Source organism: Carassius gibelio, chromosome B20, assembly GCF_023724105.1.
Source record: "Carassius gibelio isolate Cgi1373 ecotype wild population from Czech Republic chromosome B20, carGib1.2-hapl.c, whole genome shotgun sequence".
In the NCBI taxonomy this organism is placed as follows: domain Eukaryota; kingdom Metazoa; phylum Chordata; class Actinopteri; order Cypriniformes; family Cyprinidae; genus Carassius; species Carassius gibelio.
The window spans coordinates 10,319,778-10,337,591 of NC_068415.1; the positions used below are offsets into that span (position 1 = coordinate 10,319,778).

The 17,814-nt window shown below is 35.5% G+C and overlaps 1 protein-coding gene across 1 annotated transcript in view; it reads left to right on the forward strand.

Moving 5' to 3' along the window:
• Positions 1–16,456, forward strand: part of adgb (androglobin) — a 32,112-nt gene extending 15,656 nt beyond the window's left edge. The window contains exons 15-36 of the mRNA XM_052585620.1: positions 1,389–1,572; positions 1,711–1,774; positions 2,381–2,494; positions 2,792–2,900; positions 2,987–3,119; positions 4,509–4,623; positions 4,882–5,025; positions 5,608–5,749; positions 5,851–5,973; positions 7,672–7,765; positions 8,051–8,182; positions 8,276–8,429; positions 8,522–8,709; positions 8,851–9,017; positions 9,969–10,087; positions 10,336–10,447; positions 13,476–13,630; positions 14,249–14,404; positions 14,492–14,570; positions 14,669–14,750; positions 15,159–15,342; positions 15,473–16,456. Coding sequence (XP_052441580.1) covers positions 1,389–1,572; positions 1,711–1,774; positions 2,381–2,494; positions 2,792–2,900; positions 2,987–3,119; positions 4,509–4,623; positions 4,882–5,025; positions 5,608–5,749; positions 5,851–5,973; positions 7,672–7,765; positions 8,051–8,182; positions 8,276–8,429; positions 8,522–8,709; positions 8,851–9,017; positions 9,969–10,087; positions 10,336–10,447; positions 13,476–13,630; positions 14,249–14,404; positions 14,492–14,570; positions 14,669–14,750; positions 15,159–15,342; positions 15,473–15,661 — 2,939 coding nt within the window. The 3' untranslated portion in view covers positions 15,662–16,456. The remainder of the gene's footprint in view (positions 1–1,388; positions 1,573–1,710; positions 1,775–2,380; positions 2,495–2,791; positions 2,901–2,986; positions 3,120–4,508; positions 4,624–4,881; positions 5,026–5,607; positions 5,750–5,850; positions 5,974–7,671; positions 7,766–8,050; positions 8,183–8,275; positions 8,430–8,521; positions 8,710–8,850; positions 9,018–9,968; positions 10,088–10,335; positions 10,448–13,475; positions 13,631–14,248; positions 14,405–14,491; positions 14,571–14,668; positions 14,751–15,158; positions 15,343–15,472) is intronic.
• The last annotated feature ends 1,358 nt before the right edge of the window (positions 16,457–17,814 follow it).

Genomic DNA, 17,814 nt, shown 5'->3' on the forward strand with positions numbered 1-17,814 from the left:
CTATTTTCAGTTGGAAGATTGAGAAAGCATTACTCATTTTCAATTGAGTGCTTCTGGAACAATGTGCAATACAATGAAAGTGAAGTGAAAAGAATGCATTTGTAAAAACAGACGATAATTCGCCTCACTTATCTCCCTCAAGTCATTGTTTAGCCATCAGAGCAGTGAGGCTAATAGCTGCTGTAATGATATGATAGCTGACTGCCTTCACAAATGCACTTTCTCGTTTATCCTTCTCTTCCCTCATCCAATTCATCTTCTTTTCATCAGCACAAACACAGATATAAACACACACACATAGACGCATGGCATCATCTCTATCTCTGTGATCATGTTCATGCGCTCGCCCCTCATCACGACAGGCCAATTATGTGCTTTCCCAGAGCGCCCAGTGTGTTGCTTGGTAACACCTGTGGATAAGTAAATAGAGTGATTGGCTTTGCTACAGCATCTATATTATCATGGTCTAATACGTCAGCACAGCACGCTGAGTGTAATGACTTCAAGCTGCAAAGTATTACAGTATTTCTCAAAATTGGCGTAAGGAATTGAGTGACGCCAATAAAAGAGCATTTATAAATTCAATACAGTGCTTGATTGGCAAAATGAGCTTTACTGATTGGTACCACTGAGTTAATCATGGTATCTTCATGAAAAGCTAATCTATCATAGAAAACTATTTTATGCTGGTTTAGAACGTTTCATTTTTATTCTCAAAGTAGTTGCTTGCTTGAAGTTTAAGTAAATAGTTTTTTTTTTTTACACTTGTCACGAAATGAAAAATTCACTATTTTCTAAATGTATGGTATTTGACTAATTGTGGACAAATCATCTATGTATAAGTTGTAAGTCTGCCCCTATCCAATCAACCGTGATGTTTAGTACCAAGTCACTGTCCTACTTTTTCTTTTCAATAACTGATTTCACTTGGACACATCATAATACAGAAGAAGATATCTGTTGCTTCTTCTGTTTCATTGCAACTTTAACTTTCAGTAGCTTCCCCAACTGTGTGCATCTTTTTCCCATTGTTATGTCCTATATTGATAACTATATAATGCTAAATAAGACGGTCAATAAGATGTTATTTTAGTGTACATATTTCTCTTGATTTATTTCCATATTTGTTTGAAAGGGCTGTAAAAACGTTAAGCTTTTTTTAGTATGTAGTAGCAATGCTAATATAGTATTTCTCAATGTTTATTTAGAGAATCTAATTTCAAACATCTCCCTAGAATATTACAAATCACTTCAAGCCTTGGTTACTTGATGTTGTAATATGACCTTACTATTTCAGCACTGAAAAAGGCAAGGTCACTAATGTGTATTCCTACTAGCATTGCTTGTTTTGTAATAGACTATTGCATTAAAAAAAATTAATCTTCAAGATACAGAAGAAATGAAGTCAACTTCAGGGCCTGACAAAGAGACGGATGGAAAGGAGAAGGAGAGGCTGCAGACAGCCAAAGAGTCCAGTGGTGCATTGCTTCTGTCCCAGGATGCATCAGCATCAGACAAACCCCCCCTGCTGGAGACCTGGGTGGACTTGCACAACTTCACTAAATGCTTCCAGTAAGGGTCAATCATCTTCTGCTATAGCCTAAGACATATTATGCTAATCCCTTTGCTGTTTGTCAAATGAACTCCTCGTGCTCTTAAATTCCTATTAATCTGCAGGCTACAATATGCTAATAATCGTGTGTTTTGCAGGACACTGTTGGTTTTTCACAAGCCAGATACTTATGCACATCAGTGTAAGACATCACACTTTAAGGTAGGATTTTGAAGGAAAGGACAAGCTTAATATTAAATATAATATAGTAATATTTTTACTAGTGTATACTGAAACTAATAAATATTCTTTTTTTTACATTTGGGGTTACGTTTAATTATAATACAATTTTGAAAGTAGGGACATCAACATCAGTTTAAAAAAATTGCTGCTTAATAGGCTATATGTGATGCAATTTTTTCAGAACTCACCGACAAATTTGAAACTTTTATTTGAAATGGAAATCTTTTGCCATTATAAGTGTCTTACTCTTTACTGTCACCTTTGATCAATTTAATGTGCCCTTGCTGGGAAAAAAACCCAAACACAAACCGCTTCCTTAATGAATAAAAAAAAAAAATCTAATTTAAAAAAAATGCTTCCCTATTAATCTTACTTTTCCCCACGAGTCTGTAGCTGTGGTAACACCCTTGCTGACTATATATATATGACATTCAGAACGCATTATCATAAAAACATATAATATAAGAATCATCTAAACCTGTTGTTGTGGCATTTGTAATGGTGCTTGGTATAATTATGGTATCTGTGGTGGGAGGGATGTGTTGTGTTAGGAAAGAACATGAAAGTGACTCAGTTCTCTGTTAGAACTCTATATCCTCTCGGCTGTCTGCTGCTGCATTGTCCAATGCTGTGGCCTCCACCCACTCCATCTCCGCTCATGCTAGACAACCTGATTCAACTGCAATTGTTCAAACACAGGTACACACAAACAAAAAACAGAAGTTTTTGATAACTATGCTGTTTTTGCTCTTCTCTCCCCATTTTGCTGTAATGCTGGTGAGCTGGGCTTTCTCTTCTTTTTTTTTTCCTTATCCACAGAGAGCATGTGGTTTGATTTAATATTTGGTAATTACTGTGAGTGTGAGTTTATGTAATGTGTGTGTGTGTGTGTGTGTGTAGTCTATAGTCTCCTGAGAATGCATACAAAACCGAAACGCATTAATAAGGTCTGTGCTGATACTGTTCCATTCTGTCCATTGTTCTTGATTCCCACAGTCTGCAAATGGAAAAGGTACTCACTTCCTGTTTGTAGATAGCCTGTTACCCACAGAAATTGTCATTGGATTCTCAGCTTTGGTGCACTGGGGAGAGAGTGTGGAAGAGAGTAAGGACAGATAGAGATACTGCAACACTCAGTTTGTCTGTTCACAAGAACAAGGATCCTGTCTAAAGTGTGTGTTTTGTGTACAGAAAAGGAGTCATCAGCCAGGCCTGGTTCTCTAACAGCTAAGCCTTTCTCGTGGAAGAGCATGGTCTCTGAACTCCCTGTGGTGCAGATTCAGACTACTGCTAGTAAAGCTGTGTTGCTTCCTCTTCCTCCAGGGTAACTATATCACCGCAACAGCCGAATTTTCAGCAGCCATTACTCTAGATTTCTGTGTCACATGATCCTTCAGAAATCATTCTAATATGACATCTTATATGATTATAATATAATTGATTTGGAGTTTAAGTAACGCCATTTATTTAAAACAGAAGGGAAATTTTAAATAAAAATCAATGAATAAATTAGAAATATTTTAAATATTAAAATAAAAATAATAAAGAAAATACTGTGAGATCAGACCTTTATAACCAGTTTACAAATGTGCTACAAACAATACAATATATATATATATATATATATATATATATATATATATATATAATATGTGTATGTATATGTAAACATAATATATATTAATATATTTATTACGAAATTGAAAAATGTAAGTGTTCTCAGAACTAGTCCCAACATTGATATCAGCTCTGTGACAGACGACCCTGTGATGAGAACTGTTGCAGTTGTTCAAATCCAAGAAAAAGCACTCAACATCACTAGAAAGGTTCATGTAATGTATTGCGCTCTCTCTTAGGAGCCCAGAACATAAGAGAGAGAGATAAGAAGATGGGCTGAGATACAGAAAGAGAGAGTGATATGACCCAGTCTGCTATTTCTAGCAGCATAGTGGCCTAAAAGCTGGAAGCCTACATTCAGAGGTCATACTGAGGGAAGGGGAGGGCCAAGTGTAGGCACATCTGAATTGTTTTTTGAGGATCATACATTCAGGATAAAAAAATTATGTTTTTTTTAAGGTTCCCTCTTTCCTTTGTTCTCTTTCACTCTGTCTTCACCTAATACTTCTTGGTGTTGAGAAATCAGATTTTAGTAGAGAAATTTTGTAAAGCTAATATGTCATTGTAGAGCTGGTCCAGTTCCATGGGGGTTTATGAGGGGTGCTTAAAAGGCGTAAGTGCAACTTCAGTCGAAATTGTAATAATAGCTTTTATTAACATAAAGAGATTTTTCTGACTACAAATAAATACATGTATGAAATGCTACATATACGAAATCCCTAATTTCAACACTAGTAATGGTTCATGGTCTTTCAAATCAGTCTTTTAATTGGTATTTATGAATTCAGTATATTTTGCTGCTTTGCTAACTCAGTCTTAATGGGTTATATGTGCTTTAATCTTAGTCATATGATGATGAAATACTGTGCACTTTAAATTATTTCAATAACATAAGCATTTACTCCTGGTTGTACTGTAAGTGTAAAGGTATGACTATAAAAATATATATGTTCATATAGATCTGGCAGTTTATTTGATTAAAATTAGATCAACTTACTATATACATTTTTCAGTGTAACACTACAGACCAATGACTATTAAAAAAACACTATAAAATTTCTAATCAGAACTGTTTTTGTTGTTTTTTTCTCACTAGGCGTCATGTTCTTCATGTACACACAAGTGCTTCATTGGCTGTCCACTTACATCTATTCAGCATGTCTCCTTTTGTTTTTGGTGATGAGGAGACTGTTATGCCACACCTTGACAAGGCATGCACACATTAACACACACATTTGTGACCTTGGACCACAAAACCAGTTATAAGTCACATGGGTATATTTGTAGCAATAGCCAAAAAAACATTGTATGGGTCAAAATTATAAATTTTCCTTTTATGCAAAACATCATGAGTATATTAAGTAAAGCTCATGTTCAATGAAGATATTTTCTACATTTCCTACAGTAAAAATATCAAAACTTAAAAACAAAAAAGTCCCAGTTGTGCTTCATATTTCTGAATTGTCTAGGAGAGTCTGAGGTTCTGTGAGCAGGCTGTAATGATCATGAGATCCCTGGGTCGAGTGATCAGCTGTTTCTCCGATCCAGAGGAACAACCATCAACCACCAAAGAACTTGAGAAGACCCATGGTGTAGGCATACAGCAACAAAGGGTAGGTTATACACAGGCCTGGTGCAATGGGATGGACTCTTGCACCCTCTGTTAGACCAATGTGTAACCAAAACATGTGTATTTTAACAAACTGTTTTGCATTTCCTTTTGAATTTTAACAGCCACAGGAACACATTATTATTTTAATTAATAAAATATGTACTCTTTCAGAATTTGAAACTGAGCTCTTTATGACTCATCACTAATGTTCACAGCACTCTAGGGTTGTTTGGGGTTTTATTTAGTTTTTGTTGTTTTGTCAAAACCATGCAACCTACATTTATTTTGTCCCTCACTATTAAACTGAATATTGACAATGCTTTACATCAGAATTTGAATTTGTCTGAATTTGTTGAAGTTTGCATCATTGATTCTGCCATTTTCCTGTTTAGTACTGTGAAGCGGCTTTGGAACAATCTGCTCTGTATAAAGCACAATATTTAAAATGAAAAAGTGGCTTGACTTTGCATTTCAAAGACCCCCTTAATAATTAGGAATTGAATCATTTGTCCATGGCACTAACTGTATACTGCCTTCATATATATATATACATTGAAATACTTATTATTTTTGCCTTATACAGGTTTTCAGTGAAGCTGTGTATCATATGTTTTGCTCTGCTCTGGGGCGGAAACTGACCTCTGAGGAGTTGTTTGCAGTACAGACTCTGACAGGAGACCCATCGCCACATGGCAGCAATGATAAAGCCTTAGATGCACGATCAGGTCAATGTGGGGCTAACAGAGTTTCTCTATGGGTTTAGACCTATTATAGCATGTGGCTCATCCTGACTTTATGTACCCATGTGTTTTTTTCCCTGTAAAAGATGACACTCCAGACCTCTGGAATGACAGGCAGGCCACAGACAAGGAAATGCAGGCAGCCACAGTGTTGCAGGCAGGCTGGAAAGGATACCTAGTCAGAGAGATCCTCACTGCAGCAAGACCAGGTAAAGTCCAGCTTCACCTGAAAGATATATAATGATACCTGGGAGAAATGGAAGAGTGGAGACACTATATTCAAGACTATGACTTGACTCATAAGACACTATGGCAATTGTCTTTGCAATCTGATTCATACCCATTCTCTTGTGGTCAGTTATGTCTGACATCTGTTCTGTGGGTTTCTATGCTCGTAAGAGAGAGAGAGTGCTGCAAGGCCCTGGAGCTCATACTTATCAATGAAGCTGCCAGTCATTCTAAACGAGTATGACAGCAGAGAGAATAACACACCTCTCCATCTCTCTCTCCATCTGGCTCCATACCTCCAAGCATCACTCCATCCTCAGCATGACAACATGAGTGACAGGGAGAGTGGCCGAGAGAAAGAGAGAGAGAAAGAAAGAAAGATAGAAAGAAAGAAAGATGCAGCAGTATCAGAAAGGATGAAGGGAAAGTGTGAGAGGAAGGAAAAAAGGAGCAGAATCTTACTGAGCAAGATAATGTATATTTCTGGAAGGAATAGCATCCGGGAAGCTCAAAGAGTCAAAAGACGCAAGCAGTCTCTAAAGATCCGAGTATTGCTCATCAAGCTCTATTTACCTCAGACAACTCATTTATTGTGTGAAAATTACAGTGTAGACTCAGCAGTCACACGCAGATAAACAAAACTATATTCAATAGACTTCAGAAGTAGGGATGGACTGATCGTGTTTTTCAAAATGGGATGATTTCCACTGCCAAGAGACAAGAAAGAATAAACTAGCAAGTAAATATCTTGTTCCTGCACTCTATTACAGGCTGAACCGGCCTTTAAAGCTTTAGCTTTTTTAAATTATGCTACATGAAACATAAATGCACAAAACAAAATGTTTCCTTCAGAAAAACATTAAACTCGCCTGGCCTCTCTGTATCCGTCACCAGTGTGTCCGATTCTGGCTTCTGTTAGTGTTCTGTTTACAGACTTAATCATCTTTTCTCACAAGTTACATTTTGGGAATTATTACAGTTTGCAGTTTGTGTGCATATCCAGAACCGGGATCAACCAAAATTAAACAAAAAACTTGTATAATATATCTTAACTATATATATATAATATACTGTATATAATTATATTATATACTGTATATATACTGTATATAATTATAATTATAACTTTTTTTTCTTTTTTTCTTTTTTTGCAAAAAACAAAGGACAAATTTTGGATCTAGTTGTGCAAAAAAAATTTTTTTTATTTTTATTTTTTTATTATACATTTAATTTTTTTAAATATGTTTTATCTTCACAGCCAGGTGGGAGCTGGTATAAGGTGGCATTGTATCCTCTTCTTGACTGATGTCCTTCTCTATATCTTTCTGAAAGTCTTTATGACTTTTATTCACAAATGAGCCTCAGAACGGTTTGTTTCCTACCTGTCAGTATGAAATTAATTTCATTTTAGAGGCATTTATTTTCTTTAATACTCATTTGGCAGTAGCTGGGCAGATATAATAAATAAAATTTTATGTGAGAGGAGAGAAGAATTTTTCAAAGGATAAAGTCAGACCTGGCTGGTAAGCTGATTGGCATTATAGAAGCAGAGGGATTGAAATTTGTTGAGTTCATTTATCTGTCAAAGAGGCCTTTCTGCATCATCTTTTAGTTTAAAACTTTCTGGATCTTTACGAATGCTTATTACAGTGTGTTCATGTTTGTTTGTGTGTTCTTAGGCACCAAGGAAAATCTGAGCGTCGCTAAAACACTGCAAGAGATGTGGGCTCCTGTGGAATCCGATCTAGAGAAAAATGCTGTATCTTTACTGAGGTGAATTATTAATTTTAAAGAATCATTTCTCTCCTCCATTGTGTCTCTCGGTGGTACCATCTGCTGTTTACTGTCTGTGTGCCTGGCTTTAGATGCGGGGAGGGTCTGTAGAGAGTGACCTCTGGCCTGGGGGGTGAATGTGGCATGTGTCTGGGCTCAGTGGGCGGGTGGTATCTTCTCCCAGCGCTTGTAGCCTAACCTAGTATTCTCTGACAATCTGGGTGTCATAGGTCGGTTTTTGTCTGCTTGAATCTTTATCCAGTACTAAGTGTGCATTTCTGGTAGACACATGGTTGCTAATGGTGAAGGAATAGCAGAGCTGTACCCCTGTGGAGAGGATGAGTGCAACAGAATAACGTTCTCTGACTATTCAGTGACCATACCAGAGATAACAAACTCCTGGATTCTGATCTTCAGGTCAGGACAGGTCATTTTAAACACTTTTAGCAAACCAATAGTTTACTAAAAAAATATGCTTAAGCGATTTTTCTGGTCTATTCTCATTTTCAGGGAGGTGTTTCATGTTCCTAAGAACATGCTGCTTGTTCCTAAGATTTTCTCCCCTCTTCCTGTATGTATTGTGCATGTCATCAATAATGACACTTTAGAGGAGATTCCTAAAGTCTTTAACAGGGTGGAGCCATATATATACACCCCAAATAAGGTTTGTCTCTCCTATCCATTTTTTTATTTATTTTATTTATTTTTTAACTTACAAATTTTTTATATTGTATGACTTCTTTTTCACACTCCTAGGGCGGTTATACATTTGTAGCTGAGGCGCAGACTGGAGACACGCCTGTGATTGGAGGAAAATGGCGAATGTTTCTTATTGGCTGCCGGGAACCCCTGCCACAGCTGGCCAGAGAAACACCAAGCAATAACTTTTCTGTCAAAGAGTTGAAAGGTTACTACATCCCTAATCAAAAGGACATCATCTGCAGGTTTGCACATGCATAAATTATACTAAGTAATAGCTTATATGTATATGTTAAGATGAAGTTATATTGAAAGCACTGCAGTGCTAAACAAACAGTTGTTGCATCAAGACTGATCTAAGCGTTCATTTTTGTTTTTCCTGCCAGGCATGTGGTAAAAGTCTCCAGTGACCACAGTGCAACTGTGCAGTTTCAGACTTCAAAATCAGACGTCTACATTAAACTCAGTATCCTAGACCACGAGAAAGAGGTGGCCAGCAGTCAGGGCAAAGGGCATGTCATCATTCCAGTCTACTGCTTCTTGGCCAGCAATGGTTTGTACACACACACACACACACACACACAAACATCTATCTGACTGTCTGTCTGTTTGTTGCTTGCTTTGTTAAAGTCCTTCTGGGACGTTCATACTTATGGGTTGACAAGTCTTAATTACGACGTCAGTTTTTGTCATTTTGGTTAGAACAAGAAGGTTGTTTTCCATAAAGCCTTTCTACACAAAATGATGACTAAAAATGTGCATCATTTTGTTTTTGGGAAAAAACGCAAGGCCTTGAGATGCCTTTTTTTTTTTTAAAGAACATGTTTTAATTTAAGCTCCATGTCTGTATCATATGCAAAATGCTGCAAAACACACTATTTTGTTTTGTCAAATGATATGTCTTTACTGCTTCAATTTAATTAATCCTCACTGAATAAATTATTATTATTTTTTTTAAATAAGTGTTTTTCTTAATGGTAGTATATTTGTAGTGGCCCCAAAAAGTAATTGCAGAATTGAAACACTTAAAAATGGTATGAATGTCATTGCATTCTACAGCTTTTTTTTTTTTTTTAGATAAAGAAATTCAGTAATTCATAAATTATCATCTTAAACTTGAAATTAATTATAATTCATAGATAAAACTAAGTTATCTATACACCTACTGTCAGTTGTCAGTAATTTTATTAATTTTGATTCAACTGTTGCCATTTTTAAACAGACACATTCACGTATGCACATATTTCAAACAAATCACAGATAGTCTGTCACCCACAGACTGTGATGTTTCTGTAGACTCACAAAAACTGAGGTATAGTTTGTACCCCTTTCTTTTTCTTTAGTCCAAGTGTTCTTGTCCACCCACTCCACATTTTGTCTTAACACATATTCACTTTATAAAGTCACTGTCTCAGTTACTTAGCTACAGCCTGACTCTGCCAGCTCAAGAGTGTATTTATAGGGTGTTCATTTGTGTTTGTATGTGTGTGTCTATTGGTTGCAGGCGGTTCTGTGGCCCAGGCGGGGGCGAGGCAGGATCAGGGCAGCCTTATAGCAGAAGGGAGAGTGACAGGAGGGGGCGGAGGAAAGGAAGGGAGTGACCAGCACCCTACAGACACACTGGTACCTGTCACCACAGACAGCTTCTGCTGTCACTTTAGTGTGTGTGTGTGTGTGTGTGTGTGTGTGGTGGCATCTGAACTTCTAGTTACAAAGTTCTAAGAAAGAATACTTGTTTTTCTTTTCTGATTGTTTATTGAAATCAGTCTGTTTGTATGTGGATTGCAGATCTCGTATAGTTTACATGCCCTTTATGTTCATTCCCTGCAGTTTCTGTCTGATGTTTTATAATTGCATGCATGTGTCTTCAGGTTCATAAGTATTATATACAGGCGGAGGTGTTACAGGACAGCTGGCCTTTACCTGAATCTCTCTCCTCCTTCATCCAGAAACTCAGAGACATAGAGCGCAATGAAATGAGAGGTACGGTCAGTCAAACAGAAGATGCTTAGTGAAAAATGCAGTGTATTGGACACACATTGTCCTTCATTGGTTAAAAAAAGGTTTTGGTGACTAATTTTTACAATTTTATTTAGTTTTCTGTGATTATATTAGTGACACAAATTGGACCAATGGCAGAAATGATGGCAGATGAAACACTTTATAAGAATGCATCATAAAATAATGCCAAATAACCATAAAGATTGGACTCAAAGCACATCAATGAATCAAAAAATCAACTTTTTGACAGCGAAATGTGCTAAAAATGTGCTTTTGCCGGTTGATCCAGCCCTGTTGATTCATACTGGATCCACTCAGTTTGGAAAACAACTGCCTGCTGAAGTTTGTGAAGTTCATGCCATCGAATCTCACGTTTTTGAGGTTGTTTGTATCAGTAAAATAAGACTAAAATCTTTCTTCTTCTTATTATTATTATTAAATTAAAAACTGAAGTAATTTTATCTGCCATTCTATTTAGTTTTGCTATTAGCAGAATAATTTAAAAGTCTATTATTATGTTTTTTTATATATATAATTTTGTATTTTTAATAAAAGCATTTGTCATTTGCTTGTTTTTATTATGTTTTAGTAGTAGAAGCCGACTTGGAAAATGTAATTAAATGAAAAAAATGAAAAAAATTTAAATAGACGAAATCTGCCATTTAGTCTATTTACTTTAGATTGCTAAACATTAACTTTTTTTAAATATATATTTAATATATTTATATAAAAAAAGAAAATGTATTTGATATATATATATATATATATATATATATATATATATATATATATATATATATATATATATATATATATATATATATATATATATATATATATATATATATATATATATATATATATATATATATATATATATATATATAATAAATGTTCTGCTGGTTTGAAATCCCTCTAATATACACAAAAAAAAAAGCTGTCTCTGATATTTTCTGGACTTCACTGGATAGTTTTCTCAGATCTCAAGGTTGCTGAGATAGCATCACATATAATCTTTAATCAAAGAATTTTTCACTGCTTGGTTTTGTCTTAATAATATATTTTAATATTTTTTTTTTATTTTTTAATCCTTGTCCCAGACTCATCTGGCTGAATGTGATTTGAATCTCTGCTCATGTTTTCTCATTCAGTCTGAAGCGTACTGAATAGGCTGACTCTCGTCCCACCTGTGCTTCTTTTGATTAACTGAAAGCTGGCTGTCAAAAATATAATGAAAGCCTAGCCTACTGAATTCATTTGCTTGTGGTAAATAGGGTGATGTGATCTGCTTTGCCCTTGGACGGGTGACATAAGGTCATTTGTTGTGGGTCAGCTCAGTGGAAGAGCTGAAAACAACCTTGATTTTGAGGAAAAATTAATAAGCAGGAAGCTCATAGAAATGGAAATGGAAAGGATTGAGATGGAGGGAGAATAAAAGAGAGAGCTAATCTATTGGATGCTTGTATGTTGTGAAGTGGTAGTGGAGATTTAAATAGTTTGCATGATGGCCTGGCTCCAGTAATAATATTAAGATTCTTTTGTCCTACTGATCCCTAGATACCAAATGTATTCCTTGTTTTGTTTTTTGTTTTATTGTGAATCCATAATAAATAAAAAAATCTAGGTGGTTAAATGTCTCGTATTGGGCTTTTATCACTGGTGTGAGTTTGTGTAGATCCACGTGTGCTCACTGTACTTTCGCAAGCGTGTGCGTCACAATCCACACGTGCCTCTTGTTTCATTTCCTGATAAGCTTGTGTAAATGGGTCAATGGGAAGTCAAATGAAGATGGCTCTTGGCCTCTGGTGCCCTGGGAAGTATTTCTAGAGGAAAAATAATTGAATTAACCCAATTGAGTGACTCTCGGCAGAGCAGGAGCCACCCTGAACAGTTACAACACACACCAATCAATAAATGCACATGGGAACCAGGCCCAGTGCACTCTGCTGGATGTTCATCGGCACATATAGAAGGCATGAAGTATGGCTGCCCTTTTGGCTTCCAACTGGAATGACCTCTGTGCTTGCTTTCAATTCCCTGTGTCTGAGATTTGTGCAGGGATTTGTTGTATTCCCATATCATGTAAAAAATAAATACAAATAAATGTAACCTTAAAAAAAAAAAAAACTTAAATTAAGTACAAATCACATCCCTGCTGACTTTATTTTACATTTAATCTAAGCATAATTGTTGACATGAAATAGACAATCCACACTCAACCACCTAAAATAACTCTGTTATACTGGTTCAGTCTCATATTTTCAGTGAGTTTGATATACAAAGAGTGAGTTGAGACTAAGTGACATGTTGGTAACACTGTGCTGTGAGAGAGCACAGTGTGACTTCAGATTAAATCAGTTATCAGGGTTCTGTGATGGTGTCCTTATGGATACTGAGGGTGTCCAGTAGGATGTACCCTTACACATAGAATTACTGAAAAAGGTGAACGAGATTTAGTTCTGTTTTTTGAATAGAGCAACACTGCCATCTAGCAGGATATACGTCTGCATTTACATTTTTAAACACTTCAGGAGGCTTTGATTAAAACACTTTTCTTTAAATGTTTTAATTGTTATTTTTGTGTTACTGCATTCAGATATTTTTTACAAATAACTGTTTTAAAATAAATGACAACTGGTTGAGCCAATGCCAAGTTTTTACCAACCTAGAAATGGCTTGCTTATTAATATAAATTTAAAAACGTTTTGTAAATGGATATTTAGTAATAGTTTTTTTGTACTTATTATATAATTACTTAAATTTAATTGTATGTACTTACTTGTTTATATAAATAGTGGCAAAGTACATGCCTTATATTTACAACAATAAATCTTGTATTTAAAAACAAATGTGATAATCATGTATTCAGAATAACAATGATTTTATTAATTATTTTATTTTATAGACATACTTTTAGCTCAACTTTTGGTTAAATACCTCTGTTTTTATTTTTATTTTATTTTGTATTCGGTATTATCTTGTCTGTTTGATATCTATTTTTCTTTTGCAGTGTTTGGGGATATTTTGGATAGCACATCCATGCCTTTGGGTGCAGACCAACAAAAAGAGGGCCAGAAATCTGCTCCCAAATCCACCCAAAAGGACAAGGAACGAAACAAGGACAAAGATAAACTAACATCAAAGTCAAGCTCCATTATGGAGCAAGTCAGTACAGTATATGTGTTTGTGCATTTATTTTAATGTCAGTATCAAATCCCACCATATGTTTAAATCATTCGCCCCATTTCTTACAGAAATGTAAGAAAGAGACTTTATATTTTTCTAATTTTTAAGGTTTGAGGTCAGTTTATTTATATTTATATAGATTTTGTTTTTGATTCAGCAAGTATTTTGATCAAAAGTAACAGTAAAGTCAATTATACTGTAAAAAAGATTTCCATTCTTTTGAACTTTTTATTCCAAAAAGAATGAAAACTATGTAGCATGGTTTCATCAAAAATTAAGCAATTGTTTTCTGCATTGATAATAGTAAGAAATGTTTCTTGAGCATTAAAATGGCATATTAAAATGATTTCCGAAGGAACATGTGACACTGAAGACTGGAGTAATGGCTGCTGAAAAAATCAGCTTTGCCATCATAAGAATACATTACATTTTAAAATATATTTAACAAGCAAATGGTTATTTTAAATTGTAATAATATTTTATAATATTGCTATTTTTACTCTATTTTTGACCAAATGGAGACTTCTTTTAATATTACCAACCCCAAACTTTTGAAGAGTACTGTAAATATCAGATTGTTCCTTTGTGTGTGTGCAGAGTTTGGATGAGAGTAAGCCCCACTGGACCCTGCGTGTGGTGAGTGACCACAGTGAGGCAGGAAGTATAGAGGTGAAGAAAGACACTGAGAAACTAGAGGAGATCAGAGCCATGAAACTGGCCTGGGAAGCAGCTGAGCCCGGCAGAGCAGCTAAGGTACCACATAACTGGAATGGTAGAAGTACATTTGCTCTGTGTGCTCAAACAATCTTTGCATGTGCACCTGACTGGTTTGTTTTGAAGGCTCATCAGACCCGGCTGCGCTATCTCAAAGAGCTGCAAGAACGTGCAGAGATTAAAGAGCCTGGCACGGCTGAAACAGGTCATCCTCAAAGTTATACACAACCATATTGTTTTATACAGTTTTATATGGGTATAATTATTATATGGCCTAATATTTTCAACATTTGTATTTTGTAGACAATCAACCTCAGCCCCAAGAGAGTGGAGAGCTCATACATAACACTGACAAAAATGATATTGATTATACACCATTCATCAGGTACCACAATTTCTTATTATATTATATTATATTATATTATATTATATTATATTATATTATATTATATTATATTATAAAAGTTAAAAAGTTTGGGGTCGATTATATATTAAAAAAAAGAAATTATGTAAATCAAGAAAGCATTTATTTGATTAAAATTACAGTAATAAGAGTAATATTGTGACATTGCAAATTTGAATTAAATGTTTTATATTTTATTTTTAAAATTTAATTATTTCCTGTGATGGCGAAGCTTTCAGATATCATTCTAATGCTGCTGATTTGGTACTTAGAAAAAATGTCTTCTTATTATCAATATTTAAAAGGCTCCTTGCTTAATGAAAGTAAAAAATTAGGTTATGTATATGATCTTTTCTTTCTCTCATATTTTCTCTCTCTTTTTGTTTGAAGGAAGTCTTTGCTGCAGCCTCGTCTGAAGGATGAAGTGTTGGAGGAGGAGCAGAGGAGGGAACGCTCAGAGAAGTTCCAAAATTTCCGCCTGATCTGGGACAATATTCTGGAGCAGCGTAAACAGGAAAAAATTGCACGCAAGGAAATGATGAAACTACAGCTAGAGACTTACATTGGCTTTCAGGTTTGGGATGTGACGATACTATAGATGCAGATTTACATCACACAAAATCATTATTTTTATTGTTGGTATTTGTACCATAGCAGAGAAGTCATTAGAAAAATAAAAATAAACATATGATTTCCTGTTACAGGACACAATGGATGCATATCGGCAAAAGATGCTGCAGGCTCGTGAGGCATTCTGTTCCCGCATCCTAAAGGAGCAGTCACATAAGAAAATAGAAGAGCCACCTATGGAAACAGTCGAACAGGTTGAGCTAGAGAAAAACCCTACTACGGTCCAGTCGAGTGGACGGAAGAGTGGAGGCAAGAGGAAGTGATCTGACCGACCAAAATTTCATAGCAATAAATTCTAATTTTACTCTTCATTTTATTAAGAATATTGCATTGCCTGTCCTTTGTGAAAATATATTAAGATAAGATTTTTTTTGTAACAAGTGAATTCGGTTTGTAAGATTAACATGCCGAGTCACCGTGCTCTCACTGTCAGGTTATCTTCCTCTGTGATTCTTTATTTAAATGATTACTGTCAGGATTGATTTGAGCTGCTCTGAAGGACAGCCTGTCTCAGAGCGGCAGAAATCGTTTCCCAGAAGACACAGCTAGAGTAGTTCCGGAATATTATTGTTCCTATACATTCAAACTAATTACTAAATGGCAATTTATTGCATACTTTACAGATGGAATTAATTAAATCCTTGTATGGTTTCCAAGTTTTTCTAGTTAAAAAGTTGATTTATATATTTTATCACATGAGATAAAATGAGTGCTGGAACGTAAGCACAAACAAAATGACAATGTGATGTGATTACAAAAATAAAACAATGAAACACTTGATGAATCTTCCAAGTATATTAAATTACTTTTCTTATAGGAATGGATAGCTACATTATACTTTGATAAATTACCTATTTTAAACTATTTAGTCATCTTTTGAGATATTTGAGGATACGAGTTGCAACAGAAATAAATCCTTCCAACAATGTAAAATTGTCAATCTAAAGAGCAGTTTATTGGACAAAGTTGCATAATGCAGGATGAGTCATCAACATTTTTGGATCAGTTTCCAGAACATAAAGCATATATATATAGCAAATCTCCTATTTAAATGTTTATTTGACCACATGTATTGATTCATGCCACGATGCTTTAGTTTCCACTTCAAGCTAATGTGTGAGACCTCTGTATCTTTAAATGGAATGCTGGATTGAATCAGAATGTTTCCTGCCAGCTGCATGCAGCAAAGTGACTTCAGTTGTCTGTAGGATTGCAGTATTTTGTAGTTTTGGGAGGCCTGCTCCAGGAGATATTATTCCAATCCAGTGGACGGTTAGAGCATTAGTCACAGCCTCTCATAAGATGTCTCTGCTCATAAGGATAATTGAGGTTAAATCTCTCTCTGTGTCCCTTTTCTGTGTCTCTGTTGTTGTCTCATCCCTACAACAAACACAGATGCAAACCTGAGTTGGGTGTTTTTTTCTCTGTCTATGAAGCAAGACATCTGAAGTGATGTAGGGTCTGTGTGTAGGTGTGTTCCCTTTTCTCCTCAGTCTGCAGTCAGTTCTCCTCCAGCCACACCAACCCTCACCTCCCCAGAAATCATATTAGGGAGCTAATCCACTAAGCCACAGTCAGAATTTGCACATGTACTCATAAAACATGACTTTTCTTTTCTTTTCTTGCAGTCCAGTAAGCTCAGTATAAGGTATGAGGAAGTGCTTGAGCAAATGCACAAGATTTAATTCTAGTCCCTGAGTGCCACACACCACGATAAAAAGAAATATATATATATATATATATCAAATGATAACTTTTTGCTAACTTCTACTAAGCCCTGATAATTACCACCAGGAATATTTACGTGTGTGGTGCATAGCAGTGCCTTAAATGTTCAGGTGAACATATACCAGTATTGGTTTATGAGATAAATCCCTGCTGTTTATGTAATTAGAAAATGATTGTGTGCTGACAGCTATAAGACGTTATGTGTTATGATGGGACTTTCTGTACAGTGTCTGATAACACAATCTGAATGACAGCACTTAATTGAGAAGGTTTCGTAACTGTGTTAGTAATGGCCCAAAGCGATTTGCTCTCATAATTTTAATAGGGTGCTAGCGTTTTTAACCCTTGGTTATGAAATCACATTGTTCCGATTCCGAAGTTGAACGGAACGAAAGAATGTCAGAACGGCACGTCAAGTTACAGCAACAAACAACCAAGCAAAAACTTAATACATAAGACATATGACTCAATACATTTTAAGTGCTCGTTCAGAGAAACGTTTACGCGCTGTTGGCTATTTCTTTTCGCCGTTTGTGAGGGTACTAAAATGTCATTTTTCAAATGTCATTCAAATTAGATGCTACACTCAGGGTCAATGCCAAGAAATGATGGTTTAATGACTTCTTCAGTTCACTGTGATTCACAGATTCACCTCAGCTAAACCCTAAACTTAATGTCAGCTGTCTTG